General features: G+C 46.3%; 1 protein-coding gene across 2 annotated transcripts in view; it reads left to right on the forward strand.

The window, feature by feature from the left end:
- GMPR (guanosine monophosphate reductase) overlaps window positions 1-20,107 on the forward strand; it is a 64,376-nt gene extending 44,269 nt beyond the window's left edge. For both annotated transcript variants that reach the window (XM_074944829.1, XM_074944830.1), the window contains exons 7-9: window positions 784-826; window positions 9,936-10,095; window positions 15,290-20,107. In XM_074944829.1, coding sequence (XP_074800930.1) covers window positions 784-826; window positions 9,936-10,095; window positions 15,290-15,470 — 384 coding nt within the window. In that variant the 3' untranslated portion in view covers window positions 15,471-20,107. The remainder of the gene's footprint in view (window positions 1-783; window positions 827-9,935; window positions 10,096-15,289) is intronic.
- The last annotated feature ends 409 nt before the right edge of the window (window positions 20,108-20,516 follow it).

The raw sequence follows: 20,516 nt of genomic DNA on the forward strand, positions 1-20,516 counted from the left end.
TACATTAACATACAGAGAGCTGCCCCAGAATCCTTCATTCCTCCCTTCCTCCACCTACATGGCTCTTCCCCAACCACCATTCCACTCACTGCCACCACCACGTTGCACAGAAGATGAAACATTCAGGTCTAAGATGAAAAACCTCAAGCTTGTGCTTTATGAAGCCCATAGCTTATGGTGAAGAACATGATGAGAGAATTATATTTTGTACTAGAGGCGAGATTACCCAACTCACTTGTGGATTATCGCATCAAAAAACTATTTCTGCTAGCACAGTGCCTTCTGCTGTGACTCCTCAGTGTACAGTAAGCCAACAGTTAAAATGTCTGTTGGTTTGTAATAGAGCTCTCAGTAGCAGCAGTAGTGGGCACAGTCCTTCGTTGACAGGGAGGTGGCCTGTGTGAGCATTGAGGGCTTACATTTCCAATTTTTATGCTTCTGGGGTTTGCAACAGGGAGTGAATGTTGCGGTTTTTACCAGTAGTATCATTAGCAGAATGTGTAGCAGAGTAAATAAGGTTTAAAAAGATAATGAAACTACAATGATTAATCTGGGTTCCTAAAAATCCTGTCCTGTTGTGTCCTAAATGCGCACACAGCTTTGTCATTTCCACTGGCACCTAATCATTACATTTGAATTTTCCATGCTGGTTCCCAAGGGTTGCTGTGTTATTACAGGTTTTGTATTGTACAAATGTTTGCTGTGTCAAATTAGTTTTGAGGGCACCAATGAGTGTGAGCTCCCTGCTGCTCACTGACTTCTATTTTGTTTTGCTTGTTGCAGGATGGAGGCTGTAGCTGTCCAGGAGATGTCGCCAAAGCGTTTGGTAAGTACACTGTGTCGTGTTTAGAGTCTGAGGGCCTGATTCATCTCCGATGAAACTCCCATGCAGTCAGTAAAGTTACATCAGCGTGAATTTGGCCTTAAATGTCTAATCAATACCAGGCTATCTTCATCCCTGGGGTAACCCCACTAAAGTTAATACACAAACTATGAATTTGGCCCTACATCTAATTTATAGAGTCCAAATTATACAGACCAAAAAAATGCACAGATCAACGTCTTATTTAGAAACATTGGGGTGACTGAGGCGGGAGTTTTATGACCTGCAGAGACAGTAGCTGACAGATAAAGGTTACCTCCAACTAGCTTTCACCATTACTTCACTGGGACGTTGCCAAATCTGGGAGGCCTGACATTAGGCTTTGTTTCGGTTCGTGGCTACGCCATGCGTAAGACACATGCAGTTCGTCCTGACCCTCTGTTCTGCTCAGCTGCTCACTGTTGAGAGCAGGCTGACAAGTGAAGGTACAATGCGTATGCAGCAAAACAACGATTGCAGGCAAACTCGATGTCCGGGGTAAATTGTAGGGAGTCAGTCGCACAGCTGAAGAGTGGGGATTTTATTTTTACTAAGCTGCTGGGGCTGAGCAAGCTTTCAGTATATCCCAGTTAATTATTAAGAGAGATTGTTCTCACTGTTATCAGTGGCTTCGGTGGAGTTACTCCAACTTTACGCTGGTGTGACTGTGAGCAGAATCTGCCTTACGTGTTTTCTGTTGTTCACAGAAATTACAGCTGGGGCCTGTCAGTCCTAGCAGTAAGGTTGACGTTGGTTCATGTTTAAGTTGGGCAGTCCTGATTTTGATGGGGCTGAGCGCATCCCCACACTGGGATGGAAGGGCATAAAGACACCCTGGAATACCTTTGGGGGTGTTACAACATGGCAATGCCAGGGTGCAACAGGACAACACAGTGTCATTGTTACGGTAGCATGTTGTGATGCCAGTGTCACGGCACGGCATTGTGGTACAGCATATATCTCCAAAAAGGTACATTAGAATTGGAAAAGGTACAGAGAAGGCAACAAAAATGATTAAGGGTATGGAACAGCTGCCTTATCAGGAGAGATTGTAAAGACTGGAACTGTTCAGGTTGAAAAAGAGACGACTAAGAGGGGATCTGATAGAGATCTATAAAATCATGACTGGTGTGGAGAAAGTGACTAAGGAAGTATTATTTACCCCTTCACATAACACAAGAACCAGGGGGCACCTGATGAAATTAATAGGCAGCAGGTTTAAAACGAACGAAAAAGTACTTCTTCACACAACGCACAGTCAACCTATGGAACTTGTTGCTATGGCCAAAATTATAATGGGGGTTCAAAAAAAGATTTAGATAAGTTCATGGAGGATAGGTCCTTCTTGGCTAATAGCCACTGATGGTCAGGGATGTGACCCCCATGCTCTGGGTATCCCTAAACCTCTGACTGCCAAGAAGCTGTGAGTGGACAGCAGGCGAGGGAACACTTGTTGATTGCCTGTTTTCTTCATTTCCTTTGAAGCACCTGGATTTGGCCACTGGTGGAAGAGGGGATACTGGGCTAGATGGACCATTGGTCTGACCCAGTATGGCCATTCTTATGTTCTTATATTTACCTGGCAGGAAATTTTCAAAGGGTAGAAATCAGAGGCCTAAACCAAAACCTCAGATCTGCACCAACCCAAACTTTGTGTGAGTGCTGGGAGAGTTGAAATCCAGCTCCAGCTCCGAGGATTGCATATAGCTCCTATCTTTAGAATAGGCCAGATGATAAAGGGAGAATTAAAGCAGGATCCTTGTGATCTGGGACCCATAGTCAGGAAGCCTCAGTTCTGGAGTGAGCGGCCAGGCCAGCACTCTAGCTGATTGCCGCCAGCTGGGTACTATCGACTTGCTGCTTGGAATCCTCGGAACTATCACAGGACCCTTAGATCACATCATGAGTGACATGACCTAGGGATGTGGAGCGCTGTTAGAATTGTAAAAGCGGCAAAGAGTCCTGTGCACCTTACAGACTAACAGACGTATTGGAGCATAAGCTTTCGTGGGTGAATACCCACTTCGTCAGATGCATGTAGTGGAAATTTCCAGAGACAGGTATAAATATGCAAGCAAGAATCAGGCTAGGGATAACGAGCTTAGCTCCATCAGGGAGGATGAGGCCCTCTTCTAGCAGTTGAGCTGTGAGCACCAAGGGAGGAGAAACTGCTTTTGTAGTTGGCTAGCCATTCACAGTCTTTGTTTAATCCTGAGCTGATGATGTCAAATTTGCAAATGAACTGAAGCTCAGCAGTTTCTCTTTGAAGTCTGGTCCTGAAATTTTTTTGCTGCAGGATGGCTACCTTTCAATCTGCTGTTGTGTGTCCAGGGAGGTTGAAGTGTTCTCCTACAGGTTTTTGTATATTGCCATTCCTAAGATCTGATTTGTGTCATTTATCCTTTTACGTAGGGACTGTCCAGTTTGGCCAATGTACATAGCAGAGGGTCATTGCTGGCACATGATGGCGTCTATTACATTGGTGGACGTGCAGGTGAATGAACCGGTGATGGTGTGGCTGATCTGGTTAGGTCCTGTGATGGTGTCGCTGGTGTAGATATGTGGGCAGAGTTGGCATCAAGGTTTGTTGCGTGGATTGGTTGGTGAGAATATGCTTAAGGTTGGCAGACGTGTACCCAGAAGCCTCCTGCTGCAAGACAAGTCCAAGAAAGAAACCAACAGAACTCCACTGGCCGTCACATACAGTCCTCAGCTAAAACCTCTCCAACGCATCATCAGTGATCTACAACCCATCCTGGACAACAATCCCTCACTTTCACAGGCCTTGGGAGGCAGGCCAGTCCTCACCCACAGACAACCCACCAACCTGAAGCATATTCTCACCAGCAACTACACACCGCAGCATAGTAATTCTAACTCAGGAACCAATCCATGCAACAAACCTCGATGCCAACTCTGCCCACATATCTACACCACCGACACCATCACAGGACCTAACCAGTCTATAAGGTGCCACAGGACTCTTTGCTGCTTTTACAGATCTAGACTAACACGGCTTCCCCTCTGATACCTGTTAGAATTGTGTAATTCTGACATGGTTGAATGGTGGCAGCTGGTGCTGGCTTTGGACAGTCCAAAGTTGGGCTGAACGTGGGGCCACTGTCACTATGTCTACGCAGCCAGCGGGAGCAAGACTCCGAGCCTGCATAGGGCTTAAAATAGCTGTGTAGACAGCATTTGGAAGCTGCAGCTCAGCCTGGAGGTCAGGCTCCGAAGCCTGGGGGAGGGGGATCTGTCTGTCAACCTGGCCTGGGAGACTCACTCCTGTAGGTTGTATAGATATACCCCATAGGGCTAAGTCGCCCTATGGATAGACTTAGCCCTATGGGGTATAATAGATTGGATTGGATAGAATTTCGCATGTGGCATTTTACTGTCAGTTGTTCCACAGTCACCCCCGGTGCAGTTTGTTCTTTGTTCTGCCAGTCTCTCTTCAGCCTGATCCTGCTCAGTCTCCTGCCCTGGTTGTTGTTAAGGACATTACAAGCTGAGGACTATGACCTCACTGCATTCCAAGCTGGAGGGGAAGAGACCTGGCCAGTGGAAAAACTCTTATTTCAATGGGAATCTTTCCAGAAATTAGAACAACAGGAAACTACTTCAAAACGTTTAACTGTTTGTCTTTGTAATGTTCGCTGTGAGTCCGAAGGGTCTCTTTGGGCTGCCCTGAGCAGAAATTTGCTCTCTGAAACCTGTGGAAGTGCAGATGTGGGCGTGGCAACTGGCTAGTCAGGATATGCATTGGGGCATTAGAGCCCTCTTGAGTGAGAACCCAGATTGCTTCTTGGAGAGGGGGAGGGTTGAGAAACACTTGAGATTAGGCAACAGTCCTGCACTGGCAGCAGGCCGGACAAAATGACCGAACAATTAGGGCTGTGTCGTTCTGAAAGTTGACACAGATTAGGGCGATCTCCTTAGCATTAATAGATTGATGATTGAGAGCCCCCGTAGGGCCAGGGGCCCATGCTAGTAGATTTGAATGCAGGATTGGGGCCTAAGGTAGACAAACATAACAGCCCAGATGCACACCAGACTGGATGACCTGATGATGGAAGTGTTTGAAAGCAGCATGGAGATCACTGGTGTTCAATATGTGGTTATTGTTGAAAGACATTGTGAAAAGGAGCCGTTGGAATGGGCATCTGAAAGAACAGCCAGGCTGGTTGTTCTGTGCTTAGTGCCAGGAAAGAAGCTCCAAGCGTAAAGGGGGGCATGGAAGGAAGCAAAAAAGGTGAGTGTGACAGGAGGCGGCAAAGGGGCATTTAGGAGGCAGCCAGCGAGGCAATAGGAAGAAATTAAATGAATGGAGGTGCAGCGCTGTGCAGAGCCTTGAGGGTAAGGACAAGCAGACTAAAAGGCAAAAGGTGAGGGTTTGCCAGCATGGGTGGCAGGTATCGTAGGCCAGGGGAAGCTAAACCTCCCCTAACCCAGGCCGTGGCCCCGCCCATGGTCCACCTTGAGGCCCCGCCCTCATTCCCCCTCTCCCCTGAAGCTGGCGGGGGCTCAGCTCCACCCGGCCACCTGGAGCTTGGGGGCCTGAAGGTCGCACTGGCAGCCTGGTGCAGCTTAGGCCAGCTGGCGGCCCAGGAGTCAGGCTGGTGCTTGAGCCAACCGACAGCCCAGGGACAGTGCTCAGGCTGGGCGCTGGCATGAGGTGGCTGGGGCAGGCGGGCTGGAGCGCCTCTGGCCATGGGGGGCCCCTCAGGGCTCCAGGTGTGAGTGGGGGAGGATCAGGGCCCTGATGGTTGGGGGCGGAGCATTGGGTGGAAGGGGCGGGCCCTGGGGGCTAGCCTCCCTGAAGGGCGGGGTCATTCGCTGCCCATGTCTGCCAGTGAATGGTTTCCGAGAGTGCAGTGATGTGATTGGAAAATGCCTCTTGTAGCAGCCATTTGGTTAGACTGGGGGAAGCAAAGGGAGGGAGTATAGGTTACAACGGGATGTGGGAAATGACCAGCCGGGCACAGCTGGTGTTTTTGTGCGAAGGGTGCAGAAGAAGAGCTGGAGTGTCTCGATGTTTCAGGAGAACTGACAGGATCCAGTTTTTGTCTGGATGTGAGCACACAATGAGAGGGAGAAGTCAAAGATGACGCTGAGGTTTTGGACCAGGGTGCCTGAGTTGAGAGTGAAAAGTTCGGGGCTGGTGAAAAAGGAAGGGAAAGGATTTGAGGTGGAGAGGAAGGTTGGGAACAAGGAATTCAGTCTGTTTTAGCACCTGTTTTCATCACTGCACTAGCTGAGTGCCTCACAAACATGAGTGGCTTCCATGAACCTTCTCGTGAGGTAGGGAAATATCATCCCTTTAGACAGAGGTGGAAACTGAGGCATGGAGCAATTAAGTGACTTGGCCACGATCACATTGGAAGCCTGTGGCTCAGCTAGGAACAGAACGCAGGGCTCCTGAATCCCAGTCCAGTGTCCAAGGCACAACACAGCCTTCCTGCCGAGGGGTAGTGATGGTATGAGTTATGAGAGTAGAGACGGGATGAAGTAGCTGTTTTGGAGTCATTAGCATAGAGGGGGTAAGTGAAACTATGAGAGCAGAAAACATCTGCTCTGCATAGAGGATTTATCAGACAGACCTTACAGTGGTTTCTTTGCAGTCTGTCATGCTGCGTATCTGTGGAGCCTGATAATGCTCACTGAGGATCCTTATGAAAAGTACTTACTGTGTTGTTGCACTTTCCCTTTCCTGACAAATGGGCTTTTGAATGGAAACATTGTCCATGGAAAACAAAGACTCCAGCAGTGTGTGATCGTGAGCGAGCAAAAAGCCCGGTTTGCAATCCATCACCAGCACCTCTGGTCACTACGGAGCGTGAGCAAGCCAAACAAACATAGCCCCCACCGCCGCACAAAAGGGGAAGAGTGTTCTGAAAACCCCTGGTCCTCAGTGAAGCAGAAAGTACTGAAGCAAAAGCACTTTGGGAAAAACAATGTTAAAAGGACTTCTTGTGGTTGGAGCTGGTGGATGGTAAGAACGTGTATTTCAGTTAGTTTAGTTCAATGTTCTGGAGGGTATGAGGTCAAGTTCTGGGCTGGGTTTGCAGAAACCCTGCCCATCCCTGACAGGAACCTTGGCAAACTATGCTGGGGTAAGCAAAAGTGGTAAATTTTTATACCAGTAATTTAAAGCCATTCCCCCCGCCCCCCCAAGTGATTCAAGTGGTTTTTTTGTTTTGTTTTAAATTAGAACTGTGAGGGAACCGGAATTGCTGTTTTCTGGGAAATGCTCAGGGCCCTACCAAATTCAGGGTCCATTTTGGTCAATTTCATGGCCAGGGTTTTTTTTAATTAGTCAGTTTCACGTTTTCAGATGTGTACTTCTGAAATTTCACAGTGTTGTAACGGTGGGGGTCCTGACCCAAAAGGGGGTTGGGTGGGGGGGAGTCGCAGCCGGAGGAGGTTCACAGAGGTGAAGCTGGGCTCTGAAGCTTCCTGCAGCTGGGGGAAGTTTGTGGAGGTGGGTCTGTGCAGGGGAAGAGGAAGTCCTGTCCCTCCCTGGCCTGAGCAGGACTAGCAGCTGGAGTGTGGTAGGAGCCCCCTGGCTAGGGCACTCCCAGCCCTGCCCTGCCCTTCCACCTCCCCTCCAGACCTCCCCTGTGAAATCTAGCTATTGATTTAATGGTCTGTGACATGTTTGTCACGTCCATGAATTTGGTAGAGCCTTAGAAATGCTGCAGTTTTGAAATTTGGTTTTGATGTGAGAGGACCATGGCCCCAGAAAGTTTGATGGAGTGGATTGATGGGGTGGAGAAGCCATCACCAGAGAGAGGGTGAGGACTAGGTGGCAGCATTGGCAGGGCAGAGACCCAGGAGAACCAAAAGCACTTTGTCAAGGCAGCCTTTGTTTTGTTTTGGGGTCCCTTTGGATGGACTGAATCTAGGCCTCCACGTAATTTTAATCCAGCCATGGTGATAAGAAGTACAATTCTCACAGTGCCATTGCTTTAAAGATGGTATACGGTTATGCTGAGGAAAGGGAAGCTCCCCACAAGTGATCTAGAATGACTGTGATGAAGGTGGGCACTAATCCTGGTTTTGGTAGTTTAGGAAAAGTATCAGATTAGTTTCTAACTGGGCCTTTGAATCTCACAGCCATCTGAAACAGCCTGTCAGTGAGCTGGAGTGACAGGAGACCCTGAATGGGTGCCTGTCTATAAATATTACATATGCTACAGTGATTTGGCACAAAGATAATTTTTTAAAATACCTTTTAACATGAACATATTGTTCTCATCAAATAAACAATGGGGCAGATGGAGCAAGAGTTATATACCAGGGCAGATGGGTTCTGTGTTAGAGTTGCCCTGTAGCTGGACTCAACTTTGCTAGGGCTATTAGAAATGAACCCAGACTCCATAATTTGGATGTGATTCCAGATAAAAATATTCCCATATTCAAGTTTGTCTCTACGGTTTTGGTTCATCCTATGATACAGATAGAGGAGCGGTGAAGATCAGATAAGGATCCAGATTTTCCCAAGGTTTTTTTTTGGGGGGGGGCGGCAATATTTTGGTTTGGCTCAACAGAGATGGGAGCCAGTCATAAACGTTGTATCTAGATTTGAACTTTCCCAACATTTGGAAGTGTTTAGATGTGGCATTTTAGTTCTGGCCCATCTCTGTGAGATCAGGTTCTGCATAAATGCCAGTTATTTGTGGGCAGTATAAAGGAGCTGGGCAGCGGAGGAGAGTGCTGTCTATACCAGTAACTCAGTTCCACACAGACATAGACAAAACAGTCATCTTGGACCACTGAAGTGTTTTGTTTCAGGGGTGGATCACAACAGGCTCTAAAAACAGCAAGATCTGAACCTTTTTACCTGGTTCAAAAACATTTGCTTCTGTTTTAAAAATGAGTTTTCAGTTTCTTGGAATTCTGCATGTCCTGGTTCCAACCAAGACTGGAAGCCCTGAAATGTCCTAGGGGAGGCTGTTCAAGGTATAACTCCAGCACAGATGGGAAAACTGGCCAATCTCTTGAGAGAACCTATTCAGATTCCAAAAGCCTCATCCTACTTCTGTTAACTACAATGGCCTCATGATTTGCAAACCCAAGGGAGGCGTAGGAGCTGGATAAGCATCCAGATATTTGGGTGTTTATTATTATATTTTGTATAACCCTGGCGATAAGGAGGACCGGTGACGGACTAGAACCCCAGTGTGCTATGTGCCTTTCATACACACGAGAAAAAAAATGAGCCATGCCCCGGCTAGTTTACAGTGTTAGGTTTCGGAGTAGCAGCCGTGTTAGTCTGTATTTGCAAAAAGAAAAGGAGGACTTGTGGCACCTTAGAGACTAACCAGTTTATTTGAGCATAAACTTTCATGAGCTACAACCGATGAAGTGAGCTGTAGCTCACGAAAGCTTATGTTCAAATAAATTGGTTAGTCTCTAAGGTGCCACAAGTACTCCTTTTCTTTTTACAATGTTAGTAATCTGAACCAAACACAAACTCACCTCATACCCATTGCGGTTTACCCCTCATTGTACTGTATGACTGCATTGCTGGGGGGGGGGGGGGGGCGGGCAGAAAAATTTCAGAGCCATCACATCTTTCACTTCAAAAGTCCACCTACAAAGTAAATAAAGGTGAACGTTCCTCTTCCATGTCCTCCCAAACATGTATTCCCATTTACGTATATGACCTGATTGGAGAGGATTTGGGGAGCTGTGCAGCTGACTGACATCTTCTCCGTGTGTTTGGATTGTAATGCGAGTTAAAAGCACTAAACTGAATTTGAAAGCGAGAACATGGAAGCGAAAAAGAGCACTTTCTGTGGTGTTCAGTATCACAGCCAGATCAGATGCTTCTTGTTTGAAATATCAAGGGAATACGACATCAGCGTGTATAGGTCCCGCTGGTAAAGGATGTCTTTTAACTTGGTTGTGTCTGTTACAGTTAAGGTTTCCCTGCTCTGAAGCATTCAAGACAGGGCTGGCTATCATTTTCGGCTGCATGACTGTTTTTGCTTTGTTTTTTATTGTGCTCTCTCTCTCTCTCTCGCCCCCACCCCCATCCTTCTCATCTCACATTCTCTGCTGATCACAGGAGCTGGTGCTGATTTTGTCATGCTTGGAGGAATGTTTGCAGGCCACGATCAATGTGCTGGGGAGGTTCTAGAAAAAAATGGCAAGAAGATGAAACTGTTCTACGGGATGAGTTCTGATACAGCCATGAAGAAGCACGTAGGAGGAGTTGCTGAATACAGGTACAAGTTATACTCAGATTTTACTATGGGCTGGAACCACCACCAAACCTGCGTCTGGATCTGCATTTTGCAACTGGCTCCTGTTACAAGCTGGGCCTGTTCCCTCTTCTGGATGAGCACCAGGCTGTTGTATACAGACCCAACTCCTGGGCCTATATGCTTACAAGATCTCTGGGACTGGGCAGTGACTGGGCACTGTTCCTAAAGCTGGATGTCTCAGGCACACGAACAGAGGTGCAGACTCCTTGTCTGACACCCTTCTTGGGCAGTGGGACCTGGCAGTCCAGCTGTCTGAGCCCCATGTTGCTTACTCACATCCCCCCAGAATCTACCTGGCTGTGGGAGCTCTGGTGTCTTCAGGGACAACATGACAGGAAGGGAAGGAACACAGTCTTAAAGGATTTTTTTAATCACAGACACTTTACTCTTGAAAGCACTGGAGAGTTACAGATCTATGGAAAACAACAACAACAACATTCTCACCCTGATATCAGCCCTGCTCTGAGTCCTGCGTTTTATGAGCATCCTTAGAGCATCACCCCTCTTTTATCTTAGTCCACATTTTGTTCTTGTGCATTTAACCAGGGGAGTTGTGGGTTCCAGGCCCCTCCTTCCCCCAATTGGCTTCTGGGTAGGTAGACTATGGGTTATTCATAGTCAATGACCATACCAGTAGAAAAACCATTATTCCAGTAGGGGATATTCATTCAGTGTTGATGGCGCTGTCATACCTCCTCATACATAGTCTTTCCATGAGGAGTCCAGCCAGCCCCTACCATAAAATGGATACTCTGATCCACAAAGGAATTCACAATACAACGTGAAGGTCACACTCCAGAAGGAAGGTTATAATGGACAAAATGGGGTTGACAAAACAAAATGGAGTTCACAGACATATCCCCAGTCTGGCACAGCCCCTAACTTTGCAGCAGGCCAAGCCACAACCCAGGATGCAAACGCCTCCCAAACTTTGATCCAAGCCTAAATTTAGCAGCTTGTATCTGTCTTCAGAGCTGCTGCTTATTATTAACTGTTTTTAAAGATGTAGAAAGTACCCTATAGACATACATAGTACTTACAGAAGGCAGGTAACTTCTCCCTAAGACATTTAAGTCTAGCAGCGTTGGCCTAAATTTCCCATGTATTCAGTATTGCTTATTGGGTTGCAACAAAATGACTGTAATAATGGAGATCAAAAAAGTTAGTGGCAGGCAAAGTGCAGCCATCAAGGGAGACCTGAGCACAGACATGGTCATGGCACTTCTGCCTTCTGTTCTGGCTGAAATCAGACCCATCAAGGAGACAGAGCTGCCCCACTCATTGGTCCAATAATTTGGGCCAAATTCTGAACACAGCTGCATCTACTCCAGTTCCTAAGGAAAGCTTTTGGGGAGGAGTAAAAAGACATCTTTAGGACAAAGGGGTGGGGTGGGGGGGGGGGAGAGAGCTAAGAGAAATCGTGCAGTGCAGTTTAGTCCCCACTAAAGGGTTAATCCTGCAAAAAATAAAAATACACAAGTGGCATAGCCAGCAGCTCCCCTCTGTTTAGCGGTATGGGAAGGGCAGGGTGGTTGCAACCCCTCAGTTGAGAAACCATAAGCTAGATTAAGCCTTTGCTCAGTGCCTTGGATATGGGGCAGCACACACCTGTGCTTCCCCAGAAGGAACCCTGGAGAAGAATTGTGGCTCTGCTCCTGGGCAGGGGTGGAGTAATTGGACATTGCTGAGTGTAATATAATCTCCCCTACTTGTGCTCCAATCCACCTCCCCAACCTGGTGGGTGGGGGGAACCAGGCAGTCCCTACTTGTCCCCCCGACCCAATGTCTAGGAAGCCCTAACAGCCAAAGAGCAGTGGGGAGTCTTTTTCTTTTCAGCTCAAATGTTTCTTTGCAGCTAAATGTTGCACAAGAGAATGGCCCTGTTTAGGACAAGCTGAAATGTTGCACAAGGCAGTCTGCATGCCTGCATGAGCTGTAATTCACTCGATCATGTCTCACGCCAGTCCCAAGAGGCTGTTAATTTTTTTTTCCATGATGTCGCTTGGCATCAAAGCATCTGGAACTAACAGTCTGAGTGGATGTTACTAGCAATTATCTTATAATTTAAAAATGGCAGCTGCCAGTTACACACAAGCACTGGCAGCCTTTCATCTGAGCTGCAATTACAAACTCCACTTTCGCCCTCTTTTTTATGTCAGTGACTGGAGCATGTATACAGCGGGGTAGGTCTAAACCATTACATTGCTCAGCACAGCGTGTCATTAATGACCATTTCACAATGGAACAGACCGCCCGAACAAGCCGAGCAAATCTTTGGAGGCTCAGTTCAGTTAGTGACAGGCCACCACCGATGTTGGTGAAGGTTGTGTGCCAGGGTGGCAACTGAAAGGCCAAATTCCACCCCCCAGTTACGAGAGAGTGTGTGTGTGTGTGGTAACTGAGGGCAAGACTCATCACTAAGGTTCTGACAGTGGAGTAAATTGATAACACCATTGAAATCCAGTGTCCCATTTGGATAAACAGTGCAGAAGGAAAGGGGCTTTATTTAGCTACTTAAACATAAAGGTTAGTTGCTTTCAGCCCCTGCCAGAAATGCTGCACAAGCTGCCATCCTGTTAGAGGCACACTCCCTCTTTTCCACTCCCTGATTTATGAAGGCTTAGAGTGCTCAGGAAATGTGTTACCCAAGCTTCTCTAAAAAGAACAGGAGGACAGGAAAGCTTTGCATCCGATATGCATCCGATGAAGTGAGCTGTAGCTCACGAAAGCTTATGCTCAAATAAATTGGTTGGTCTCCAGGGTGCCACAAGTCCTCCTGTTCTTTTTGCTGCTACAGACTAACACGGCTGCTCCTCTGAAACCAGCTTCTCTGACTCTCTCAGGCAACTGAAAGTTTCAACAGCCAATAAGAGGCTGCTGCTCCTGTGTTGTAAGCGATAAGTTACACAGTTGTGTACGGGGGATTCCTGCTAGCAGCGAACCTAGGAATCCAGCCAGGCAGCCTGATACTCTGCTGCGCTGGCACTGGCTGTTAGCAGTATAGGGTGCTTAGATACCATGCCTCGTACACAGGGTTATAGAATGGTGGACACGAGGATATAGTTAATTAGCTAGTCTGGTTTGGTTGAGTTTTTTGGTCTGCCACAGATACTGTAGATTCAAAATAGTTTTTAAAAATAGGGGTTATTGTTTCTACAGCACTGAGAGAGGGCATGGTGGTGCTGAAGAGGCAAATCAAAGAAATGGGGCCAGATTTTGCCTTCAATTCCATAGGCGTAGAGCTAAACTAACTGCACTGAAGTACCGCAAATTCTAGCCCACAGCCAAATCTGGTCCGGAGTGCCGTTTCTAAAATGTCCAGTCTAACCTCAGCATTTATAATGTTGGGTGCCTAAAGGCAGGGGCTTGCTTAGGGTTTCCAAAGACGCCAGAGGGAACTGCTACTCCAAACCTATTGAAATTCAGTGGGCGTTGAGTGCTTTGCGCTCCTTTGAAAATCCCAACTGTCAGTCTGTGTTGAGGCACCAACAGAAGTGGTTAGCCCCGCAGCTTCCAATCAAGCTGCTGGGGATCTGGGATCCCTCAGCCACTGTGAAAATCAGGCCACTTAAAGTGCCTGAGTATGGATTTATGCTCTCAAAACTGAAAATTTTGCCTTCAGAACTCTGTCACAGTTCAGGGCAACTGCACCTGTATTTCCACCCGTGGTACAACAAGGGCACCACCTCTAGGCTCATGGTTCATCAGGAATCACCTCGCTAGGATGCAGACCTGCATCTCCCTCACTATTTTGGTTAAATAGCCTCTCTTTCTGAGTCGGTCCCTGGAGAATCCAGTTTGATCAAGTATATGCAAGCTTTCCTCCAGGTGGTGGTAGCTCTCTGGAGGTGTTACAACTTGAGCATATTTGAATTCATGATCCTTGACCTCCCCTTGTTGTAAAAACAAAACACCCAACCCCAAACCTTAACAGGTATTGTCCAAAATGCACAGAGTTGCACTCTCTGACTATAACCTAACATGTTATATAACCAACTACTGCTTGATCATTTTCTGAACAAGTTAACTATGAAGTGGCGTTAGGATTTTGGACACAAATGAAGCTTTCCAACCACTTTAAAGCACAAGATCCCATTCCCAGCAGTCACAGGACAATGCACATTCTAAGCCCCTCTGCCTTGCCCCAAAGATGATGTTTGCCTCATGTTGCACAATCATCTTATTCGAAGGAACACAAAGATCAGATGACATCTGGGGACATTCCACTACAGCAGGGCCTGCAAAGGGTGGGATAGTGAGGCAGGAGGGATGGGTGTGAAAATCACAAGACCAAATTCTTCTCTGACCTAAGCCCACAGACTTCAACTTCTTTCTTTTTGCCTCCTGAGGAAAAAAGAAGATCTGCTTTGAAAGACAATGCAGGCCGTTTGCCTGTGTGCCAGTCATTTACACTATATAAAGTATTTCTGCAGTCTGCCCTGTTGGAATAGCTCTAATTCTGCTTTCATCTGAGTAAGGAGTAAGCTGAGTAAGGAGTGCAGTAAGGCTGGTACATTGTAAACTCTCCTGGCAGAGAAGCCTAATATTTATCTGTTCTGTAATGCACCGTGCACACTTCCGGTCCTAAGTAGGAATGGGGCAGATCCTCAGCTGAAGTCAATGAGGGTAGCTCTGTTCAGTGCTTAATTTGTAATGAAAGAGGTGCTGGGGCCTCAAGCAATTTTTTTACTTTCATCCCTGACGCGGCAAGCCCACAGGTGCCGGGGCTCTGAACTGCCAAGCCCACAGGTGCTGGGGCTCAGCCCTGGCACAAATTAAGCACAGGCTCTGGTACATCACTGAAGCTATGCCAGTTTATACCAGTGGAGGATTAGCCCCAATATTTTTAAACATTGCCTCGGCCTGTCTGTCTTCTGGGGTAAGGCTCCATCTTACAGCCCTGGGGCAAAACTCCCATTTATATAAACAGAAGGATCAAGCCCATAGTGCGCTCAGGCATTGTTTGGGCATTTGCCAGAAGCATTCGCTTCCTCTTCACAGTACTTGACATGACTTTGGTACAGTGCACTGAAGAACCTTTGAACACCCAACAGGAATGGGCAGCAATCCAAAAAGAGTGGAAGGTTCTTTAAAACAGTAAGGTGCTGAGTGCTGAAAAATTCATTGCACGCTACTGCCAACTCTCTGTCTGCAGGGCTTCGGAGGGCAGAACCGTGGAAGTGCCTTACAGAGGGGACGTGGAAACTACCATCCTCGATATCCTCGGGGGCCTGCGATCCACCTGCACCTACGTGGGAGCTGCCAAGCTCAAAGAGCTGAGCCGGAGGGCGACATTCATCCGGGTCACCCAACAGCACAGCCAGGTGTTTTCTTAACCAAGGACTGGGACCTGTGACATGTGTCTGCCGCTTCTCCCCCCTCCCTCTGTGTTTTGTGTTTGGGGCAAACCCCCCAGGCGGTGGAAGTAGGGGGGTCAGTTGCCACTGGTGTGGGGTTTAGCAGAAGGACATGCCATCAAACACAGTGCCATGTAGGATTCTTTTGGTTCACGATGCAAGAGCCTCATCTTCTAAAGTCACGTCTGTTTGTTTTCAATCTAGTTTTTTCACCATTCATTTTTCTCTCTGATGAAGAAGCCTCCATTCACAGTGAGTTAGCCTCGCCAGACCCTGGTCGCTGTTACCAAGTTTTGAAACATCCCCACAACCTCTCGCCAGCACCGTTCCAGCAGTATGGGTTATAGGAGCTGCCGGCTGGGAGGGGAAGGGGAAGGGGTTCAGTATGTTGATCGGGGTAACCAAAGGTCAGAGCCATACTTTTTGACCTTTCAGGTGGCTGGATGAGCCAAGGTTGCTGCTGCATTTTCACTGTGATGTTAAAAATGCTGGAGCTGTATCAATGGCATTTCATGCCTTTTAAGGCCTTTTTTATTTAAATCAATATATTAACGGACTTACCGCTCCATAGACACTGGCATTATAGTGAGTGCTTCCTCCTCCCACCCCCACCCAGAACATTTAACAGGGTACTAGTTTTTTGATGGGTACAATCCTCAGGGGTCCTGTTTTTATCATCTCTGAATAGGTTTTGAAGCGGTAGAGACACAGCACTACTCAACACCAGTGGCCTGATCCTGCACAGCCCTGTGATTTGCATAGTCATTTCAAAAAAGAAAAGGAGGACTTGTGGCACCTTCGAGACTAACAAATTTATTTGAGCATAGCTGACACAAAGCAACTACAAATACACACTGGCTTTGGCCAGGTGTAGAAATGATTACACATTGAGCAAGCCCTGGGGAATCAGGCCAAAGGGGTCAGATCCATCTCTCTGTTACCCTGGTGCAACTCTTTTGAAGTCATAGGTGTAACTGAGAGCAAAATATGGCCTGCAGTAGACCAGCTGAAGACTTCATTGCAAGAAGCCAGTTGTCTGATCTTGAGTTAAAGCCGTTGCTGTGAAGGAAATAATGAATATTTTAGACTCTGGGCAACACTTTAATAAACTGTAATGGTAGACTAATTAATTGATAAATCACAATGAAATTTCTTTGGAAGTACACATTGAATTCCCAGGAATATCACAGTAGTTCATTATGATAAATGTTATTAGAATGAATACCAATGAATTAATAATGACCGGCCACTTACTTTAGCCTGTTACTGAGATTTCAATACAATTGGAAACTGAAGTAACTTCAGAGTTTTTTTTCCCTTCTGTGGAAAGATAGAGACTTCCTTTGGAATGCAAAACTGTGACCCGTGGGAAAAGGAGCGGACAGAAAGCAAATGGCATTATTCTAGCATTCTTTGTTGTTCAGAAAAGATCAAGGAGGATCAGTACAATGGAACATGTTAAGTAACAAACCTAAACCCCAAATCAGTCACTGATGGTGTTAATCAGATTATGCATAATGGGAAAAGCCTAGATGATCCTTTATCTGAAGGCAGGTGGTTTACAATAAAATGTTAAGTATTCCCCATTAAACATTGTGGACCTGATTCTAATTTACAATAAGACTTTGCCCTGGTATTGTACGGGGGGCCTTAAAGAGGGCATAGGTTACACGTACACTGATTTTAAGGCCCATTTACACTGCCAGAGTGGTGTAAAGAAACCTAAGTGTAAATGAGACTCAGGCTCCCAGGCCCTGCCAATTAACTTTTCTTCTGAAGTTGGAATTTGTATGTAGTGAACTCCAAAAAGGCAGCCGAATGGTTTCTTTACTAAAAATAAATAAAAATACTGTGGGCCAAATTCTGCTGTCAGTTAACCTGATGTAAACCCAGAGTAATTCCACTTAAATCTCTGAAGTTACTTGGAATTTACATAGATATAACTAAGAGTAGACTGTCTCCCCTCTCCCCCCCCACATACCCTCCAGCCACATGCCCACAAGAAAAGTGTATTTGTATACAGGTAAATCAAAACTTCTTCAAGGAATGAGGTTATACTGAATATACACTCATACCACCAGTGCATTCCATACTTCAGAAGTGTGGCTCTCCCCTAGACGCTCCAGGGTTGGGATGTTAATTGTTTTTATAGGGCTTTTGGGGCTACATTTTAAACCTCTGCACATTTAAAAGACTACATCTTTAAAGTACACATTGGAACTGCTTCTTTTCTGCAGTGAAAACTCCTTGATTCTCCACTGCTGTGGCCATTATGGAGTCAGTTACACCTGTTTCTTCAGAGGACACCTTCAGTCAGATGGCTCCTTTCACAATGCCCCTTGTACAAAATACAGCACACACACGTTTGAAAGTGGAACAAAGAGATTGGCCTGAGGCTAACACAGGACCCAGTCTGGTGAGGTGACAGATGCCCTCAATGTCTGTAGGACCCAACTCCTCCTTCCACTCCAATTAGAGGCCAAACGCTTGTTGAATGCATTGGAAATTGAGGGTGTGCTACACCTGGCAGGATTAGGCCCCCAAGCAGTTAACTTGAGCTACCTCATCTGATCATTTTACAAGGTTCTCCGGTTCCTAGTGTCTTTCCCAGCAGCTTCGCACTGTGCTGCACTTCATGAACTGCTACTGCCAAAAGAGCCCCCCCCCCCCCCCAGCTACATTGCAAGTGTCTTAAGCAGCGGCTACCCATGACAGTGGGCCAAATTCTGACTTGCTTTCCACACCCTTGTAACACCACTGACTTCAGTACATAAGAGGAAAGTTAGAATTTGGCTCATTGGCTCCATCAAGGTGTAGCTGACGGACCACGTTGCTTTAAAAATGAAGCTAGTTAAAACAAATCTGATTGTACGATAATACACATTTAAAGCCAAAGCCTGCACAAGGCACAGGAGCCTCTGTGTCCCCCAGTCCATCTGTGAGACTGCAGGGAAGGCTGAGGAGTACTACTGTCTGTAGGAGTGGTGCCTACACCACAGCACCAAGGGATTGTGGTCTGACAGGTAGTGCTGTGTGGTCAGTGAATGTGCTGGGACCAGGAGTGGGGCTGGTCTGCGGTAAGAAGAGGTACACACTGCTGTCCTCAGCCCACTACCTCACCCTGCTCAGCATCCTCAGGGGGGCTCTGGAAAGCACCATGTGACTGGCACACTTCTGTGCCTTCCCCCTCACCCTGAGTGGGTAAGTGTTGGATTTTGTCCTTGCTGCTGTCAGGTATTGTGTGCAGGGGTGGTTCTAGGAAGCACAAGTTAGGAGGGCTTTGGGGAAGTTTGCTGAGGATGGGGAAAGGCGAGAGCTTTTGCAAGTCTTCCAAGACACAATATGACACCATCACTGGATACAGGATTAATGTTTTAATCCATGGGCCCTTGTGGTCTGAAACTCCTGCTGGGCCTAATTCTCACATGCACCAATTTCACATTGGTCTAAACCCATTGACTTCAACAGAGTCTCTCCTAATTGTCACCAGTGTAAATGAGAGCTAAATCAGGCTTCTCTTGCCAAACTCTGATGGGCATTTAGGCCAAATCCTGTGCTGCTGGAGTCAATGGGAATTTTGCCGCTGACCTCAGAGACACTGCAGGATTTGGCTTTTCTTGGTTAGAGTGGGAAAATCACAAGGCCTAGGAGTGGCAGTGTGGCTGCACTGCTAAAGCCCACCTGCAGCAAGGCACTTGTTTTCCCCCGTCTAGAAGCAATGTGTTCTCTTTGGGGGTTGGTTACGAAAATTTGAATAAGCTTGCGGTACTGCCACCTGCTGCATGACTTCTATGCTGGAAGTGCCCTAAATGCAGTCAGTCTCGCCCACTAGTAATAAGGGGTCTCCCCACCATCTGCCTTAGACTTGGTTCTTTTTTATTCATTCAGACATTTAGGCCTGTCCTCTGGATGTGACTTCACATCATCAGCCATTACACTGCTGACATGCATAACATTTCCAAACGTATGTAATCAATAGCCCAGAGCTCCTTTGTGACAAATAAAGTTTGTGATCATTTTGAAGACCATACATGAAGTCTTTAAAAAAGAGTGAGTTTTAACCATTTCCATAACACTGCATGCACCACAGCTGAGATGATTAAGAATGGGTATCTTCTTTCCTCATTCGTAGCCAAAAAACGGTGCACAGAATGCGTCCGCCATGACGAACCTGCTCATATAAAGTGATCACGTTGGGCACCCTGGCTGTTCTGTTATGAAATAAATGGTTCCATTCTGGCGGCCTGGATGGGATTATACGCTGTATGTGGGAATGTGCAAACTTCTGTGTATAGTGATAAAAACAAACTCCATAAAAATGTATTCCTGAAGCTAAATCTGAAGAGGGAAAAATTAAATGAACAAATTATTCATTCACAGGAAAATTGTGTCTCATTCTTTCTGAACGCATAAAGACAGACACACGTGCAATTGGCACTGTTATTTTATTAGTACGAGTATACTGAAACAATAAACTTGTACTGGTATACAGACAGTTTCTTTAAAACAACTTTGTTCAAATTTTGAATCAAACATTGTTTTATTATAATAATGAAATAATTTCTACCTAGAAAACCTGCAAGCACCATCAAAGAAAGGGACCATAAAATTCAATAAACAGACGCGAGTGTATCCTACAAATAGACACACCACCATTAGAAAATAGAATATGAATTCTTCCATTTTTTTAATATTTGTTTTAAAAAAGCTAGTGCAAGTACAATATTTTACACTGGAATTACAGAGAGTATGCACGCATATGGAAAAAAGTTCTCCTGTCACAATAAAAGCTCTTAACTATGTCTGTATGCACTTAAAATTTTCTCTTTTAATTAAGGTGCAAAACATTATTCCCTCCCTATTTCTCCTTTGTACTGGCCATGTCAGCTTGATTTCTCCACAACACAAAGCTGCATTATCCCTTTTTCTGAGCCTACATTAGGCACAACACTGGAAGTGTGATTTGCAACAACCCTCTTCAGAAATACCAAGCAATTAAAACCTTAGAGACTATTATTGTGGAAT

Source organism: Natator depressus, chromosome 2 (assembly GCF_965152275.1).
Source record: "Natator depressus isolate rNatDep1 chromosome 2, rNatDep2.hap1, whole genome shotgun sequence".
NCBI classification, from domain to species: Eukaryota; Metazoa; Chordata; order Testudines; family Cheloniidae; genus Natator; species Natator depressus.